The 20,428-nt window shown below is 32.6% G+C and overlaps 1 protein-coding gene across 1 annotated transcript; it reads left to right on the top strand.

The window, feature by feature from the left end:
- Positions 1 to 534: 534 nt before the first annotated feature.
- LOC128554896 (chitin synthase chs-2-like) lies at positions 535 to 14,035 on the top strand. Its single transcript, XM_053536232.1, has 8 exons — positions 535 to 753; positions 1,100 to 1,267; positions 1,582 to 1,732; positions 3,131 to 3,247; positions 3,602 to 3,717; positions 6,475 to 6,586; positions 13,362 to 13,412; positions 13,950 to 14,035. The coding sequence occupies exons 1-8, from the start codon at positions 535 to 537 to the stop codon at positions 14,033 to 14,035; spliced, it is 1,020 nt and encodes a 339-aa protein (XP_053392207.1).
- Positions 14,036 to 20,428: the final 6,393 nt, after the last annotated feature.

The following is a 20,428-nucleotide window of genomic DNA, read 5'->3' as shown; positions in this document are numbered from 1 at the left end:
GTCATTATGAATGTGTGCTTCATCGTCAAGATTTCTCGCATTGCGTACAATCATTGTCAGAAACACCATACAAATCTGTTGAGATTTCTCCAACGTTTTAAGGAGAGGACAACCGTAAGCTGATATAGCTTTCTGTCCAATTCCTTAATTAATTGTTCTGTAAATGTTTCATGTATTACTGAAATAAAATATGTTTAAACTAACGTTTTTGAGCGTATTGAACTTGCTAAACGGCATACCAGTGAAACCTTCGATACGCAGAAATTTTGCTGCACTTATATCAACTGCGAAGAAAACGATCTTTGTCCAAATATTAGTAATGATTATATGAATTTTGACAGGATTTTCAGTTTATATGAATGCACTGATACAAACCAGATACCCACATGCATCAAACTAATTCAATATCATTCGCGTTCAATCAGTGATATGACTAAGCTCGACTGGCGTTCATTCATTCCTAATCCATTGTTACAGGTGTATAACTTACAGTCCATTATCAAGCGACTCTTAGTACCATTTTATTATAAAATAATGTATTTCTTTACAATAACAGCTACAGAAGAAGATGTCTTCATTTTGACTACGGACGGAGACGTAAAGTTCACCTCAAATTCAATAGCCTTCCTTCTTGATTTGATGGTTCGTGACGACAGTGTGGGCGCAGTATGTGCGCGGACGTTTACTCTAGGAAATGGTCCAGTTGTTTGGTATCAAGATTTTGAGTATGCTATCGGTCATTGGTTTCAAAAGGTTATTATTTCTATTAGCAATTTAGTGCCTGCTAGTAGTTTGTTTAACATTACATGTTTTATGAAATACAGTTTTTCCTTGTAATCGCTATTATTCAACTGCATAACACGTCCGAATGTCTTGTAAGATTTAAATATGTTAGTTCATATGAATTTAATGTTTCTTATTCTGTTCGTCAACATAATAACACTTGTAATACAGTAATACTGAATTTATTTTTAATAAGTTGCGTCTATATTTAAAGGAGAGGTTTCAGCTATTGTATATGTGGTGTGTCAAACAAAAACCCGGAACAAAGTAAAATACTGGTTTAAGTTATTTGCTACATGTAAAGGTGCTATTTTAGGCAGCAGAACATGTGATTGGATCAGTTCTCTGTTCGCCTGGATGTTTTAGCGTGTACAGATGTAAAGCAATTCGGGAGGTTCTAACAACCTACGCATCCAATGTAAATCGTGCAACTGATTTTCTTACAAAGGATATGGGAGAAGACAGATGGCTTTGCACACTTATGGTATAGTTTTTCATTCATTCGACAACGAAAACCTACAAAAGTTTTAATCAAAAGTGACATAATTCTTGAAATTCTCATTGTGTTGATTTTTATTTCCATGATTTACGTTACGAATGCAACGTAATAGAGAAATAATTAGAAAGTGACTGTAATAGTATGAAATGATTTTTTTTTCAGGGTTATACGGTTGATCTCGATGAAATATAACACATTTTGCATTTATTTACATGTTTTGTTTATTTGATATTTGACTTCATTTTGCAGTAATTTACATTGTCTGTATGAAATATAGATCGATGTTCATTTACTTACAGGTTCAGGCTGGAAGACGCATTGAATATTGTGCTGCTTCAGAAAATAGTACACATTGTCCAGAGACATTTGATGAGTTTTTCAAACAAAGGCGGCGATGGGTGGTTTCAACATTAGCAAATATGATGCTGCTGTTGCAGCAATGGACATATGGTTATTTATTTTAAACATACACAATCTATGTTTTCATATCAGTGGATTATTTCTTTAAATCAAAAAACCTGATTTGATATTACTCATACATTTAATACTTTTCTGAATTAAATCCGTTCTTTAAGTATGATTATTTTATTTGATAACAATACTTAATACTGCCATAATGAAAATATTTAAAAAAAAATCAAAGGTAATGGTAAACCTCTATTCTATAGACCACACCGCATTCAATGACCCCTTATATATTCTATATAAACCGCCATTTTTATTTTGGAGTCAATTTTTAAAATCAGTCAGGCCTGGTGTTAACGGTGTACGGCGTGCAGATGACATATGTAAAATCAACCTGGTATACTTGTATCCGCTGCTTTGTGGGAATTTCCACGGGATTTGGGTAAGGGGTCCGTTCTTGTCCCATTGACAAGAGAGTTTCCTAATTTTTGAAACATTCCTCAGTTGTCGTGTGTTTGACCGTTTATGTCTTCGCTAACCCTCATTTCCACACACACAGACCCTCGTCGGAGGAACTTTTCGTGATGTAGGTAATTTTAAGTCATTAGGACATGGCGTCATCGTTAGCAGACGACAGTGTTAAACCATTGCTTTATTTACTAAGCTAACAATTGAATAGAAGACAGAGTCTGCATGGATGGATTTTTCGAAATCATTTTGTCATGACATTTATCGAATTGAAGAGTGCTTTTTCTATGTATGGGATATTAATAAAATCTGTTTGTCATTTCCTCCACTTTTACGGATAATTAAACACTCAAAAAAGTTAACAAAATGTGTTTATGGAAAATTGTTTACCCTCGTTGCACACGATAGTTATTCATATTTACACAAGATGTTACATCGTACTTTAAATAGGTTAAAACTAGTTGGAATTCATTCACTAGAGCCTGTCACCTTTTGACGTTCGTGTAGCGGCAACAGAATCTTAATCTTAATCCAAAAGTCAATTTATAACAGTCGTAAGTATATGAGTCTGAATAATCAGATTATGAACAGCAAAGGAATATAAAAACATTGTACTCTTATATACAATGTAATGTTATTGCAGTATGCTTTACAGTGAATAATCACACAGTTTATACACGACCAGGTGAACATACATACTAGCCCATGAACCATGTATAGAAATACATGTATAATAAACGTTTAAAATATACCTAAGTTCAGAATATAATATTTTTGGAGCGGAGGGTATAAATACATACTTTGCACTCAAGTAACTGTTCTATGTATCAATATCCATAAGGATAAGAGACCTTTTAATATATAAGAGGCCATCGAGTGCGTTGGGGTCTATAGAGATGAGGTTAACTACTATATGTTCCTTTTTTGGAATGATATGATATGTAAAGCTTATTCATTGCATTTATATTTTCATAGTTTATAAATACAACCACCGTGTTTCATTTCTGTTCCTGGTTTACCAAGCTGTCTTGCTTTTCGCTACCCTGATTGGACCAAGTTCTGTTGTGTTGGTTATATGTGGTAAGATACATAGTGTGTGACATTCTGATTATTCGTTTTTTTCCGTTTGTTCCCCTCCGAAACATGTGTTATAGCCTACCATGTATGTGTTCCGAGTCGGACTGCACACTTCCTAGTTTAGAATGTTTTATGATTGCTAGGGCGACATTATCATGAACCTACAGTATTTTTAAAACAAAGGTTCCCATTCTACATTGTTACAATTTCTTTACATTTGTACTGGTTTATATAGTCATTTTGAATCGACTCAATAACAACAGTATATAGCTCCCGTTAATCAGTTGTTCGAACCAAAGTTGACATAAAGCCTATATTTTTAAAGTAAAAAGTAAGTACATGCAAACTAATGCGACTAGTTGTTTTCAGGCGGCTTGAAGTATTCCTGGAACTGGAATCCAGTTCTTACACTCCTTTTGCAGTTGATGATATGTGTAGGATTCACTATAATATGTCTTATTACATCGACAAAAACTCAGCTTACCGTAAGTTATTTAAAACTATTTTAACCAAAACCTTTCACAAGAATTCTCTATAAGTTGAAATATTTTAATAATAATACTTAAAAGACAACAACCAACACGACAATAATATTTTATTGAACAGAGGTTTCGGCGCTATGCCTGATTGTTTTTCGAAATACTGATATCAATATAATAAAATTATGATTTTACCTGTCTAAAACGCTGCACGTTTTACACTGGATTTAAATAGCCTACTTAGGTTTCATCAATGTTTAAGCAATTGTTCTTCATATTTGCAGATACCTTCATTCATTTCAATACTTAAAGTCAAAGAAAATCTCCTATATAAGTGAGCCCACCCCCACTAAAAGCCAGACATTTTAATCCCCAATAAACAGGATCATGTTTGGTCCAGTCTGATAAGGGTCCATAAAACCCCTATAGACTTGATATGTAGTTCATGTCAGAGGATCATAAATTTTATTGATATGTACAGATAATTGTTTATTTCCAGTGCTATACACTTCACTGATTAAAATGCAGCTTTTTTTTTTCAGACTATACACAACATTATTTCAATTGATAATATACTAATTGTAATTGCTCATTCTTGTTGAGTAATGTCCTGACCAATTAAATTATAATTCTTACATCAAGACAATTCTCACCATTGAAGAAAACTCTCACCTTTATTTAATGAAAAATGAAATAATTATTTAAAACTCAATAAAAACGAGAGCATTTTTTTTTTTCAATTATTAATTAATTATGATCTTTTTATCTAAGTAACAAAATAAAAACAGAAAAATGGAATATTTCTGGATTTTATTAGAAATTAAAGAAGCGCTCAGTTGCATTTTAAATAAATGGGGGAAAAATATGGACCTTCATAATAAAATTCAGCAATAAACAGAATATCATTCTTCAAGATACACATGATTTATTTTATACATATTTTTTTCATTATATTTAAAAAGGTGCCTGAATGCATTTTCTTTTGTTGATTGATTGATTGATTGATTGATTGATTGATTTATTAAATTAAGCAATAATGATAATTGTTTTAAAGCTTGATTAATTGAAAAATAAATATCACTGTGTTTATTTAGTCCCATTTTAATCAGGCTTTCTAAACTCGTTATAAAACTAAGAACTGGTTTGCTATAAAGATGAAAAATATCACATGCAATCTATGTACTGCACAGTAGCTATACAGTAACAGAAACAGGTCTATCAATCATCCAGTCTTGTATATTGGCTCTTACCGCCAATACGCAGACCATATGCCACACATACCAGAATCAGTGTCTTAAATGAAATGTCTTTCTTGGTCACATGGTCGAATTCCTAAAATGCAGGATGTTGTTACCGATCATTAGAAGTCGACACTGACATATCTTATTTCTCATCCAGCGACTAGAATTTTTAGATGAAAAACATATTTATCACATGTTTGACGTCGCGGGAGTGAATTTGAACTAGTGTAATAAAACTTTGACGTCGGCGTCGTTTGAAGAATTGAACACGTTAGTCCAATTGACTTGTTAATAATAGATAAAGTAGAATGTCATACGTTTCGGCTTGAAAAGCTTACATGTGTTGAAAAGACTATTACATTTGTGACTTTTCACTTTGAATTTATTAAACCCGTTGAATAAAATTGTTAAAAAGCTAAACAGAACCTCACATTTTATTATTTTATTCAGCTCGTTTAACAAATTCAACATGAAAATACTACTGTCACTAGACGAGAAAGTAAATGCCTCTGTACATGTTATACCCTACCCCTAGGTGTTCTATAAGAACCTTGGTCATGAACGGGAAAGTGCACTAACCAATTTCTCATCTAAAACGCGCAGTTCGGTGAATGGTTACCTAGCAAATTAAACAAGCGGTAATTTATCTTCAATCGTGCACCAGTCACATTGTCTCATTATTTCATACCGTAGAGATTCTCCACATATTTTATGCTTTCGTCAACGTTACAAAAAAAAAAGAGCAAAAAAAAAAAACCTTGCGTGAACTCCCCAAATGAGCATCCGGTCTAGAGGTTACAGCAGTTTGCACATGTTTGGCGAAATGTAAACAAACAAAAACAGAGTTCAAACTAATCACAGTTTTACAATAAAATAAGAATGGATGAATGAAATTTATCTTATTTTTGATTTTGAATTTGAAGTCATTCGTTGATATACACCTGTGCTCTTTATCAATTTCATATTGCACATCTATGCTGCATACACACATTTTAGCGTACACGTGTAGTTGAATGATGGCTGACATACATTTTCACATCAGCCAATCAAATTGGTTTTGTAATCTAGACCGGGGAAGTTCAACAATGGTGTTTTTCTAAGATAGAAATATTAAAGGAATGACCGGTAAACAATGGAAGATAATTTACCACTTGTTCAATATCAATATATACACATTTACCGAACTGCGCGTTTTAGGTATGAAATGTGCGATTGAAATGGGTAAGCATATTTTCAAGTTTATGACCATGGTTCTTATAGTATACCTTGGGGTAGGGTATAGCATGTACAGAGGCATTTTCTTTCTGGTCTAGTGCCAGTGGAAAAGACACTCATGTAATATCCTCTATATAAGGTACGCTGTTCATTTTAATGCAGATGACACTGTTCTAAGCAATAAACCTGGATCAATATCGACGAACTATTACCTAACATTTTTATTCGTGAATACTTCACGCACAAGTTTCAAACTGTATGTGTACAAAATATCCTAACGGTTGTAAATGTAAATGTTTGTTTTCAGGTTGCGAAGATCTTAACATTTTTGTATGCAGTCGTCATGACAGCCGTCGCAGTTGGAACAGCATTGCAGATCTCAAACGATGTTAATGGATTGCCAGGAGCAGAGGCGAATTGTGAGTAACTGTATGAATTCATTCAAAAGTAAACACGTATTTACATTTTTCAAAATTGTAAAAATTGGTTACCATGTACCTAGTATCATGACTTGTATTTCCTGTGTCTATCGCAATTGTTTCAAATGGAATCATTAAGGAGACATTATTATATAGTGACGCTGGACGCAGAGTATATCAAATAAAATTTGAGATAGGTTTACACCATCACATTATAGAATATGTTTATAAATATTTTCTTTTAACCGGTTGTCTTAGATATGATACTCGTTTCTATGACAAAATAACAAGAAACAGTCGTGGAACCCTTACCATTTATGCCAACCCGATGAAGGAAATTTATTGACTTCCTTTATTAAGCATAACTTTTTCTCTTCATGCGTCCGTCCTACAGTCCAGGAACAAAGTTTTGACAAAATGAAAGGCATTTCAATAACATTTGATATGTTACATTCAGAAAATCAAGTATTTTCTATATTGGTCTTACTTTTTATATGCATACTTTGGCAATAAGTTTCTACGAATAATATGTGCATAGTTTTCTTTTAACTATATGTTACTCTCTTTTTCCGTTCATCTATGTCTCTGCATTAGACTTACAACCAATGGGATGTAACAAGACCTTTTATTTTGAAAAATGAATTCTGTTCGATTTCTGAAGTGACTATGTGATAGACTTGCTGGTAAATTATACTGCATGCCCTATAACAAACAACTAAAGACCTAATGAAACGTATATATCGCATATATATAAATTAGCCGGCACTATATCAACATCCTCCTCCTTTAAAATGATAATATATTCTTTCATTTTGATTACTATTGTCTCTTCAGTTTGAACAATACAATCCATACTATCATTTGTAGTGTCTGTTAATCGCATCTGTTTGGGCGTTTTTGCCATATTTACTTGGTCTCCTATTTGTGTACATGCTTGATTAACATTAATTGTACGAATTCCATCAACTGTTCCCTCTCTTTGGTCATAGTAAAGTTACCATTCATTAGATGCTTTATGTGAGCTAAAACATTTTATATATATTCAATAGTTCAGAATGAACAAGACATCGGCATAATATTGCAAAAAGGAAACTGTTTTAATGTTAATGACAGTTATTTTTCTTAGCAATTGTTAACGGAAACGCAGAAAGAAAACCTTGATACTGATATTCAATATGTCTGCCACAGTAAGTCAGGTTGTTCCTTACGTCGCGTCAAAGGTGGTTAATGATGACCGATGTGACTTTATAATACCGAGCCAGCGCTAGATAAATATGCATAATCGTAAGATCCAGTCTGTATATTTTTTTCAAAACAACACATTTTTGTTACTTTATACCTTGGATACCTACACGTAATTCAGCTATATCTCTAGCAAGGGTTAAATGCAAATGCAGTATTAGTTTTACAGTATGTCTTGACATGGTACATGTAACTTAGAAAAATATAACTTTCAAGATATCGATATTTATTTTTATCATTGTTATTGTTTTATGATGGTGTTACTATCAAAGTATCATTTTAGTCATTTTCCTGTCCAAAATTTCAGTCATAAGCCACGACATCAAACTATCAACTACCACAGTATATCTTGCCACAGTTACCGGATTATTTCTTATCACCGCTGTACTGCACTTGCAAGAATGTATATATCTGTTACATGGGATATGGTACCTATTGTGTCTACCTGCTGGATATCTGTTGCTAATAATATACAGCATCTGTAATATAACTGACAGATCTTGGGGTATTTCAAATATGATGCATTTTTATAATCTGTTTAACAAAATTTATCTTTTTATTTTGCAAGTTTGTCTTAGAATAAGCTATGAATAGGTAGAAGTAAATAAAATTGATGTCAAGTCTTAAATGTTTTCCACATATATTTGGACAAAAATACCTGTGAACGCTAAGCCAGAAGCGGAAAAATAAAATGGGATCTCTTATTGAAAGCTGTTAAATTGTCAAACCTATTTGGTTGTCTGTTTTATGTGAAAGAATTATATTGCAGGAACAAGGGAGGGAAAACATGGCTCTAATTCTTCAACTGTCTATGCAAACATACGAAATCGGATTGCGAAGAAATTAAGATCGATATTCAGGTAAAGGCATAGCCGTATGATTAAAATGATTAAAAGTAAATGACATCAAAGGTAATTCAATAACACTATCATTCAAGAAATGAAATATAACAGAAGATACACTTGCATCGGTGACCGATATTGCATGTCCGGAAATTAACAAAACAAAATATGTACTGTATGTTATGGACATAACATTTTTTCTTGTCATTTCTATCTGAAAAACAGTTACCAGCTCTATTTTGAGTATATTTGCAAAATTATGTTGAATCTGCTCTCTGTACAGAAACTGCTAAGCATATGGTATATTTTTCTGGTCATTTGTCCATATATAAATTCTGCTTGCCTGTATTAATTTATAATGCATTCTTGTACCTCGGGCATCTGACGTACTGGAAAGCTTGCAGTTATGAATTAAAATATTTTCCTCTACGCACAATACAGCTGTGTAAGCTTTATAATCACCCATAATATCAAATATGTTTAACGCCAAAGCCATTGTCACGGTGCACAATCATGTGACTTGTGACGTTTTAACTGGGGTATCACGCCAAGCAGAGTTCGTAAACAAAACGGTGTTTTTGAAAGAAAAGTTTTTAAATATATATTTTTGTAAAATGACACCTAGCTGGTGCAAGTCTTTATATCAATGCGCACCTCCGGAGAAATAAATATGTCCGTGTATTCTTTAGTTTTGCTGGTATCCTGGACAAACCGCAATCCTTCCAGTGCAAACGAATATTCAAATGGCTTGAAAACCAAACCCCAGCGACTGTTCCTTGATAAACGACCAACTAGTTGTCACCGTTGCGATCTGTTTGATACTGAAGATTATTTTGCTAGGAGTTTTGCTTAAAACTGCAATTTCTGGGTAGATCGCCGAAATCGAAAATTGTCCGTTCTGAAGTCCAAAAGTGCTCACTGAAATCAAATTGCGATTTTCTCTTTAGTCTCATTGAATGCAATACCACAATAGACTAGTTAAGTCTTATTCCTACCAACGCAATACTTTGCACAATTTACTGCACGTGGATAGTGGTATTTTCAAGAAAATGTGTGTGACTCAAAAACATGCTCTTACAGCCAGTTTCTCTAGCAAAGTGATCGGCATATTATTTTTCTTCTGGGCAGGGTTTAGAATACGGAAGGTTTCAGGGGCAAAATCTAAGCAGACGAAGGGTACAACATATTTTCATCTGTTGATAAAAATGTTGCTAATTTTTAGTTATACCGCTTCACGGAGGGTAAGTTTTTGTCCGTAATTTCTACAAATACAGGTAAGGCAAATGAACTTGTGTTCTTGGTAATGTATACTCGGTTGCACTGCATCTCGATATTTTGGAAAAACAATTTCATTTTCACAAAATTCGCTCACAAATAAAAATATTCCCTGTTTTTCTGTGAAATGTTTACCACATGTGTACTACCGGAAGTACAACATATGATTTTAAGCTGTGCCCATTTGGGACTACGTATGTTGGTTCCCCCTGCGTGTTTATAGAAGGCGATGACAAACTACTTTGCTTTGTATAAGTTACGTATTATTGGATTATCATAATCATTACTTTGTCTTCTTGTGATGTTACCTCCATTAGATGTTCATGTTGTACAAAGTATTAAGAAATATTAAGAGGAGATATTCAATCTGATAATTTATCGTAGCTGTATTGCTATTCATTCACCGTATCGTTTTGGTACAGTTAACATTTCGGAGAGAGAAATATGTACCTATTGTGGTCCCAATCAATTTGAAGGACTAAAATATGCGATATTATAACTGTTTACAACGACTTGAGTGTTATGCAGATGTTGGTCCTGTTCGAATCAGTAGATTAGTACGGGATCGTTTGTACAGCAGCATTGGAACATGGAAATATATTGGTTTATGTTTGGTGGAATATGAATCTTCCAGTACTACTTTGCGTATTCCCGTAATTGGTCTGATTTATCATGGCCTTGATGTTTTCCGTAATAATTTGTACCGCTAAGCTGTAGCCGCATCTATCTCATCAGTGGCAAAGATAAGTATTATGCATTTGATTAATTTCATATAGGCCAATTGATTCTCAGTACTGTCAACCTAGAAACAGTTTCGCGCTATTTAAGTTAGCAACTTTCGCAGCAGATGTGTATCCGAAATGTTTCGTAGCCGTGTTACAGCCAGCTACCATGAAAACGAGAAAGTTTGTACTTTTCATTGTGACTGTGTAACGTCTACGAGATATACCCAATATATAGATATGCATCGCAACTTGTGTGTATAAATGTAAAAAAAAGGTTAAAAATTTCTGTATTAGTAACATAGTTATTTACCCTTGATATGTAATTCCAATAACTTTTGACATTTAAAGAAATTAGCAACAAATACGTATGTTCACTCATAAAAGTTCATGGAAAACATTTTGTATTAAACTAAGAGCACCTCCTCCCATAACTCTGACACATCGATTATAAGGATTTTTTACAACAATCTTTTGTAATTGTCTCAGTATTTGTTTTACAAGCACGAGGTCTTATAAGACGCTCTCATGTTATCAACGAGCTCTATTTCAAGTTTACAATACTTAAAAATATAGCTGAAATTTTTAAAGGCATTGCAGTGCATTTCTGCAAAATGTTGCATTATTTATTGAAAATATTGTACATTATTTCCATCATCTTTTAAGTCATAAATTTTAATTTCATTAAAAATTTGTCATAAACGTGTTAGTATATAAATGCACGAACATACTATTATTACCGAATCATTTCAATGGTATGGTAATGATTGCAACTGATAGCGTTTACATGTGATGATTTACACAACCTCTTTCAGCGGCTCAATTATGATATATAGATAATTTTCATAAATTCTGTTACTCTAATAGCAAGGAATATTGTTTTATGTACTTTATTGTGACCACCCATAAAGCAATAATTCTATACAGAATGTCACACGGTCGGTCAGTAGAAGTAAATGCATATTCGAACACAGAAAGAGTTCCTTTTTACAAATACCCTTTCTGTAAAATATGCGCTAAATACATTTAATTGATAATTATAAGCATGAAAACCCATTTTTTTAAAATCAAAAACATCTTTTAATAAACTCATATAAGCCAATCGAATTGCAGAAACTGAAAGATCAGTTTTTAAAAATCCATGAAATATTTGAAGACAGGGCCTAACTATAAACGGAGAAATAATGATTCAAAAGAATTCGATACCAACATTTGTATCCATAAATTAGTTTGTTTTATTAAAAAAAAAACAAAAAAAAAAAAAAAAACATTTTAAAGCATTATAAATATTACGTTTTTTTTTTTTTTTTTATTAAAAAAAGGACTTTGTAATTAATTTGATTTTTAAAAATAAATTCATGAGATATCCACTGAACAGCTATAATTTCGGGTATTTATGTGTAAGCTTTATTAGTTGGTTGCATCAGTGTTTCATCTCTTCAATTAGTGTTCATTTTACTTGTAGTATAAGAAGATTTGCAGAATGTCTCGGGGAACTGCACTTAATTTATTCTGAAAGAAACTACAAAAAATAAGACTGAGTACTCTTCTTAATGATGTTTGTTGTTTTTAAAAAATTGAAAGTACAAACAAAATAGCTCTTCTATAGGAAATAAAATTACTGAATGGCTTAGTTGTGAACATCGAATTGTTAAGAAATTAATTTCATGCCGAAAAAAAATGTATTTTACTTCAAACTACGATCAGCGACTTAATGCCATATTTCAATTAAATTGGAACACGTAGAGGTTCTCTTTAGAGTGAAATTATCATTTGTTTTGTCGTATTTTGATTTCTCAAATTACAAAATTTAGTATTTTCTTAAGCAGTCGTTTTGATATTTATCAAATAACTTTTTCAAATTCAGAAGTATTCTTGAAATTTACAAATTGAGTTTGGTGTGTACATTTTAGTATGGTCATTTGCCATTCTTTTACATACTGATCCCTTATTCTTTGTACAATCGGAAAATAGCTAGATCGTATTCCCATACATATTTGTATGAAAATTGTCGAACAAATTACTAAAGTCTAACTGATTAAGTTTATCATTGATACATTTTAAATTGCCCAGCAGATTCCAGTTCTGTAGAATTGAGTACAGTATCATAAATACACATGTGAATTATCTAAGTCTCATTTCGTTTTATTTTGATCCAATTGTAATATGTTGTCAAGCTCAATATTGTATTCGTCTTGTACATTTATTCTGTCCTCCTAGCTATTATCAGCAAATACTTCTAAATTGTAACTATCTCTTGCACGATTCTAGTTGTCCGATACAGTTCAAGAATTACCGGACGTTACTGGAATCCTTAGAATGCCATTTCAGCTTTCCTTGCAAAATCGAACAACATTTTATAAATAGAAACCAGAAACTGCTCTGCCTTAGATACAGTCGGCACATTTCTTCCATTTCTAGAAAAACATATTTAATCTATATTCTGATAACAAATATACAATGTTTCGTGCGATTGAAAATTCCAATTGTATTGGAGTCTGATAACAGAATGAACGGTTAGCCAATGAAAACCCGTGACTGGGAATTTATTATATATATATGAAAAAAACCTACGATCTCAGGTTGTATTGATTTGCGTTCTGAAAAGAAAAAAAACAATGTTTTCTCAAATGAAAACCTAAGTTCTCAACCCAGAACATAAGTTCTCATAGAAATTGTACATTTTTTTTTCAGGTCAGAACCTAGATTCTCTGAACAACCTGCGAATAGATCTGGAGTGGGAATGTAAGTTTTTAGTGAGGACCCAAGTGTCAGCCGAGAACATAGGTTCTCACCTGAGAACTTAGGTTCATGGATTTATTATGCAATTCGCGTGTCATACAGCGGTACTTGTTATTGGTTGACAAGTGAAAATCAAAATCACGCCACTGGTAAAAATAGGTTATTTGTTGAGTAGGGGTAAACGAAATGTATTCGCAATCAAATATACGTATCGAATACATCGTCTATGGGACAACATGCAAACATGTTTTAAGAGAAAAAAGGTTATTCCAGTATTCAATGTTTCCTCGTGACTCAGTTAACTTTCAGGGATTGTGAATATACAGCTTGACTGGTTCAAACCAGTTATAAGACAATACTACTACTACAACTACTACTACTATTGATGCGTCTACATTGGATTTGATTGATTTAAATGCTTTAAACATTGTCATATTAAAGTACTCTTACTCGTGCTTTTAAGAGTATCTCTTTTATATGCACAGATGCACAGAAATGTTTTTCAAATATGATCAAATGAAACAAATGATTATTTTTCAGCTGTTGCTTACCTTCTGAAAATAGCCAACTTCCCAAACAAGAAAGAAATGAGCCATTACTCCGACCGATACAAGAAGATAAAATGACGACAGAAAACGCGTATGAATAATTATGTTGTTTCTTCTTTTGAGTCTCTGATTACTACGAACATGAAATTTAGACATGTATCAAGTACATGTAGAAAGACAGAATAACCATTTTTACATTATGTTACAGCAAACAGCAAAATTACTAATTATCTTAAGGGGCCTCCGTGCTCGAGAGGTTAAGGTCGCTTACTTCAAATCTCTTACCGCTTTTCGATGTGGGTTCGAGTCTCACTCGGGGGCGTTGAATTCTTCTTGTGAGGAAGCCATCCAGCTGGCCTACGGAAGGTCGGTGGTTCTACCCAAGTGTCCGCTCGTGATTAAATAGTCAACGGAGAGGCACCTTGGGTCTTCCTCCACCATCAAAGCTGGCAAAGCTGGTCGGTGCGACGCTAAACTCAACACAATAAGTAAATAAATAAAAATCTTCAGTAGGAAACATTAAAATGGATTACGTTTCTTTTCGCTTGTTGAATTTATCTGGAATATGCAAACTTGTATGTACTGCTATTTGATTTGACGGAACTACTTTTGAATATTGTGGTTGTGATGTGTTCGTATAGATTCAACTACTAAAGACTGTCCCACCAATCAGGTTAACATCATTTGTTTTATTTATAGTATGCCTTATGATGCCCTAGAATATGAATTTATATAGTGAAGATCCATATCATTAGGTAGAATTTGATTTTTGCAAATCTTTTTCAGATTGATATCTTCATTTTTGTATTTTATCCCATAGACCGTAATGCTAAATGACGTCACCTCGCTTCTTGTATATAAACAATATGGCGGCGCCCTGTATTTTTTTTAAAGGGACAACAAAAATTCTCGACGTATACATGTATTAAAAATAACAAAAAGATAACCTGAAAAACAATTTGCATATTTAACGTCCAGTGTTGTAGACAGAAATTTCAACATGATTTGATGTTTGAGTATTGTTTATGTAAGTTAATGTTTTAATAGCTTCCCTAAAGTTGGTTTGATTTGAAAACTAATGTTTCCCCTACAACGGAAAAAAGGTAGAATCTCTTATTCTTTCTCATATCCAGCTTTACTTTCTCTCGTGCTTATCCGAGTGGCCCGCATTTGTGCTATGAAATGTTTTTAATATAAGAAACGAAAATATAACATGCCAACATATTCTAAAAGCAAAAGGACACCGTTTTTAATAATGCCGTTTTCATCCTAATATATACAACATTCTCTTTAACAGATTACAAAATCCATACGGATAAAAAAGGACATAGCGGGAAAAAACCCGCTTGTATTTGTTTCCCGAATTTTATAAATTTTCTAAATTAACTAGTGGATATCAGTTGCCTTAGATTGTTATTATGAAATATATTTTTTAAAGAAATGTAATATTACAATCTAGAATTCGTACAAATTACACAAATCGCCGGACGTCGCCGAAAATTTCGTTTGTTAAATTTTGTAACTTTTCAGCCCGAGGTTATGCAAAGAGAACATTGAAGTTTTTTCCACTATCGCACATATACGATATAATCGTATCAAGTTGAAGTGTACGTAAAATACATGATATCGTAATGTCTGTTCTGAATGAAAATTAAAAAAAAATCCAGATTATATCTAGGATGTAGAGGAGGATGAGTTATTGATCAAAGCTACTTTTAGCTAAAATGTTTTTTGATTTAAACGTTAGAAATGTTTGTTATACTGACTCACATACTAATGACAGTTACTGACAGTTTTAGTCATTTTATTTCAAATTATGATGTTCTTAGTCATTTCGATTTACATGACCATAGTTACGCTATTCTTTCTGATAATGTGTACAGTAAGTGTGCATTTACCAATGTATGTGGCTTGTGTTCCAAAGTGGTCAATCCAGACTTTGTAGAATTTGTTCAACAACATTACATTATAGGTTTTAATTTGCTGAAACGAAACTTGGTTCTTATGGTAAATTTGATTTACAAGGTTATACCTTAAAAGGTTTACATAGGAAGCATTTTAAGAAGACATATTGAAGGATTGGTATATTCATAGAAAATGACATTGCAACTGTATATCGATATGAGATATTAGCTATGAAAATTGTTTGTGGTTTAAATTTTCTGATAAGAACACTATATATGGGATTTTTTTATATTCTACCAAAAGGATCTGCCTATAGTTCCTTAGACATTTTTGACTCAATTGATGATAACATTCTTGAACTTACTGTTCAGTATGAAAATGCTGATTTTGTGAAATTGGGTGATTTTAATGCTAAAAGTGGAAAAATACAGAGTTTGATCCACATATTGCAGATGAAAATTTAGATGAAGTCATTTGTAATATTTTGTCTATCAGTCGCTTGAGTTACTTTCGGGTGCCATTGCAAAGATATTCATTAGAAAATTGTCATGTCATTAATTTTGGACATAGACTGATTTATTTTGTAGATCTAACAATAATTTTATTGCCAATCGTAGAATTTGTAAAGATGCATAATTGGTAATGTTACTTGTAAAAATAGTAGTCTTATTGCTTATGTTGTAATGTAAGCTTTGAACTTTCGAAAAGTAAAGATTTTTGAAGTATTAGATTTTGATCATGTGGATTATTACTTGAAATGTGCGAAATTTCAATTACATGGACTCTTATGATAATGGTAATGTGTTATCAAATTCTTTCAGATTTTAAGAAACTGATATTAGACAGTTCCTTGAAGGACCAGTTTGTTGGTCCGTTTGATTATAATGTTATCTCTGAATATGATCATGTATTTGATGATATGTTAGTAAATATGTCATTTTCTGGACTGGCGGTTAATGAGCTTACAGGGAAAGTTTCTAATTTTTATCAGATGCTGCTGTTAATAGGAATTTTGTTTTAACTCACAAGTTTAAGTTAAACAGATCATCTAAGAAATATACAAGAAAGTCACGGTTTGACTCTGGTTGTTCAGCTGCTAGAAGTACATATAAACGTACCAAATCGCAGAATAATTCTATAATATGGTCAGTAGTAGTAGGACTTACAAAAAAACATATTGATAAAAAATTAAGACAGGATCAAAATGACGTGGATAAGAAATTATTGAATTTGAAATCGTCTGATCCAAAATCTTATTGGACTTTATTAAGTAAGTACACGTCTGATGGGCATTTTGTTAAACTGAATCAGGATATTCATAGCTCAGGTGAAAGCGATTTTGAAAAATTAGATTTTTACACTAATGCCAATAATAATACACATTTGAATGCTCCTTTTAGTCTGGAAGAAATTTATGCTGCTATTAATTGTTTGAAACATAAAAAATCCATCTTAGTTTGTTTGAAAACATACTTAATGAACATTTTAAATATTCCAACAGAGCAATCTTTGTGCCTGTCGTTTGTAAATGTCGTACTGGATTATGGCATTTTTCCAGACTTGTGGAGTGTAGAAGTTATTTAAATTTGCCTATTTATAAGAATAAAGGTGATATTAAAGATTCAGAAAATTATGGTGGTATAACTGTATATACTTGTTTGTGCAAGTTGTTCACTTTTGTTTTGAATTTAAGGTTAAATGCTTATGAAGAATCTCATAATATATTGTGTGAAGAGCAAGCTGGATTTCGCAAGCATTATAGCACTGTTGATCATATCTTTTCTTTAAAAGTGATCATAGATTTTTATTTAGCTAAAAAAACAGAAACTCTATTGAGCTTCTATTGATCATTAAAAGGCTTTCGACTCAGTAAACAGATTGGCTCTTTTGAGTAAATTGTTGCCGTACAACATAGATGATAAGGGTATAAGAATTATTCATATATATTCAAAAACTAAGTCTTGATTGAAGGTAGATAACTCACTTCCTAATTTCTTCGTAAGTTTTGCAGGTGTCCGGCAAGGTGGAAAACTTTCATCTGTGCTCTTTTGTTTAATTTGAAATGATCTTACTGAACTAATGTCAATTCGTTTAATGGCTTGGTATCTTTATCTAATGTAACTTTTAATATCTTAAGTAATGATGATGTTTAATTTTATCTAAAGTTGCTTTTATTTCTTTATACCGACGACACTGTAGTCATAGCTGAGAGTCTCACTGAGCTTAAAAAAGCTCTGAATGCTATGTTTTATTATTGTACATAATGATGTTTGAAGGTGAATGCCAGTAGGACCAAAGTTGTTATTTTCAGTAAGTCCAAGGAAACATTTTAAGAAATTGTGAATTTTACTATATTAATGATAGACTTGATGTTGTTGAAGACTTTTCATAGTTTGGTGCGCAAACTAATTGTAATGGCTCGTTTGTTAAGACAAAAACACGACTTATTTAACAAGCTCGGAAAGCTGTGTTTGCATTGTTTAAAAGGCTCGAAAGCTTAATTTATCATTTTCAGTTCAGCTATATTTGTTTGACGCTATGGTAACACCTATATGGCAGTGAAGTATGGGGTTTACAAAATACCAAAGCACTGGATCAGTTTCAGTTGAAGTTTTATAAGTTAAACTAATTTTAAATGCTAAAAGTAAACTCCAGACTGCATGGTTTTTGGTGAGCTTGGTGCTAAACATGTATCATTATTGGCTAAACATAGGGTGTTGTCCTATTGGGGCAAACTGTTTAATGCTAAGGATGACAAAGTTTGTATAGTTCTGTACAGAACTGTTCTGTCTTTACAATGACAATGTATGACAAACCCATGGGTTACTCATGCTCACAAAACTTTAGATTACCTTGGTTTATCGGATGTGTTTCATAGTCAGTCTTTAGTACAGATTTAAATTAAAAGTTAAAATTATAAATCATTAGATCTTGCACTTTTTAATAGAGACAAGTCATGAACACAAAATGACTGAAGGTTATGTCAAATAGAAATTTGGATATGGAACACTCTGACTTCTCACACCTCCTCTTGTCAGAGGCAGACAACTCAGATAAAGGATATTGTGAGCAAGTTTCTTTTGAAATAGTCATATTTAGCTCAGTTTTTAACAATTTTGGGATTTAGTGTTTTATGTTAAAACAGTGGCGCCTGCGTGTTTGTTCCCCGTACATACGATTAAACACTTGAGTGGCACCATTTGTATAGTTTCACTTTAAACGCTTGGTTAATCGTGCAGACAATCAAATTAGTTTTAAACCGTGTAAGCGTGGGAAAGCGGGAGAAGAGATTTTTGGATTATACGCATGCGCAGCGTGTATATTGAAAATGATAAAACCCATACGCATCGTGCGTCGTCTGCATGATACCTTTGTATGATGCCAAAACTTTTGTGCTCTGCATCAAAAGATTGAATTGAATAAAAGCATATTTACTTATTGGTCCTCATTAATTACCGATTAAAGCTTTTTCTGTATGAACAAATATAGAATATATTTTTTCCTTTTTATTTCATATCAGTAGTATAAGAAATGATGGAGCGAGCCCGACTTTGACCCAACTTAATTCTAACCTTTGAGCTAAACCGACCAATGCTGACCAGTTTCAGCAAACTTAAAACAGGTTTTCATAGTACTGGATGAAAACCTTCAGTAAATTATAATTAAACACTTCTGCCAAATTTCTGCCAAAATCCTGCCACGAAGGCAGCAAAGTGGCAGTCGCTGCCACCTTGGCAAACTTTTGGCAAAACTTCGACAAAGGTTTTTAATATATCTAAATTTGATAATATACTTATATTTAAATTGCTGCCAAATTTCTGCCACGAAGACAACAATGTGGCAGTGTCTGCCAACTTGGCTAACATTTTTGCAAGTTATTTTAATTGATAAAATGTAAAGTATCGGTTTTATTTTTTTTAATTAGTAACTACATTATTAGTTTTTAAATAATTTTGAAAAACATATAATATACATACACAGAATAAAATAAATTGTTTGAAAGAAAGAAAATTTACTGATAATACCTCATTATGTGACAGCAAAAAACGGGAGAAAAATTATACTGGCTACCTGTTCATCTTGTGGAAGAAGGAAATCAAAGTTTGTTAAAAGTACAGGGGATAATCTAGATATTCATAAAGCAATGTTACCTTTATTACCTAAGAAAGGTTTAACACTCCCAGGATATTACTATTGTGGGCCAGGAAATCCTTTGGATAATGGACCTCCTGTTAATGAACTAGACGCAGTATGTATGGACCATGACTTTTGCTACGACAGCGGTGTAATAAAGGTACATGTGACAGGCAAATGCTTTCCAATTTAAAGAATACTAAATCAAAAACATTTGGAAAAAAGATTGCAAAACATTTAGTTGTAAAACCTGCAATTGAAACGAAATTCAAACTTGGGCTTGGACAAAAGTTAAAAACGGGAAAAGGGGGTAGAGTATTTACTTGAACGTAAGTCCTCGGGAGCTAAAAGCCCACTCAAAAAGACCCGAAATAACATGGAGTGATGAATTAGCAGAAGAATTACATAAACCAATTAAACAAAAATTTATGA

Source organism: Mercenaria mercenaria, unplaced genomic scaffold (genome assembly GCF_021730395.1).
Source record: "Mercenaria mercenaria strain notata unplaced genomic scaffold, MADL_Memer_1 contig_853, whole genome shotgun sequence".
In the NCBI taxonomy this organism is placed as follows: domain Eukaryota; kingdom Metazoa; phylum Mollusca; class Bivalvia; order Venerida; family Veneridae; genus Mercenaria; species Mercenaria mercenaria.
The sequence above is the reverse complement of the archived record's forward strand: the minus strand, read 5'-3'. Positions and strand labels throughout refer to the sequence as shown.

What these genes read in the sequence shown, in the direction of transcription:
- LOC128554896 (XM_053536232.1), top strand. Translation starts at nt 535, where the DNA reads ATGTATTTCTTTACAATAACAGCTACAGAAGAAGATGTCTTCATTTTG. An exon ending in TATATGTGGTAAGATACATA is followed by an intron (nt 3,248 to 3,601) that starts GTGTGTGACATT and finishes AGTTGTTTTCAG; the next exon opens with GCGGCTTGAAGTATTCCTGG. An exon ending in CGACAAAAACTCAGCTTACC is followed by an intron (nt 3,718 to 6,474) that starts GTAAGTTATTTA and finishes GTTTGTTTTCAG; the next exon opens with GTTGCGAAGATCTTAACATT.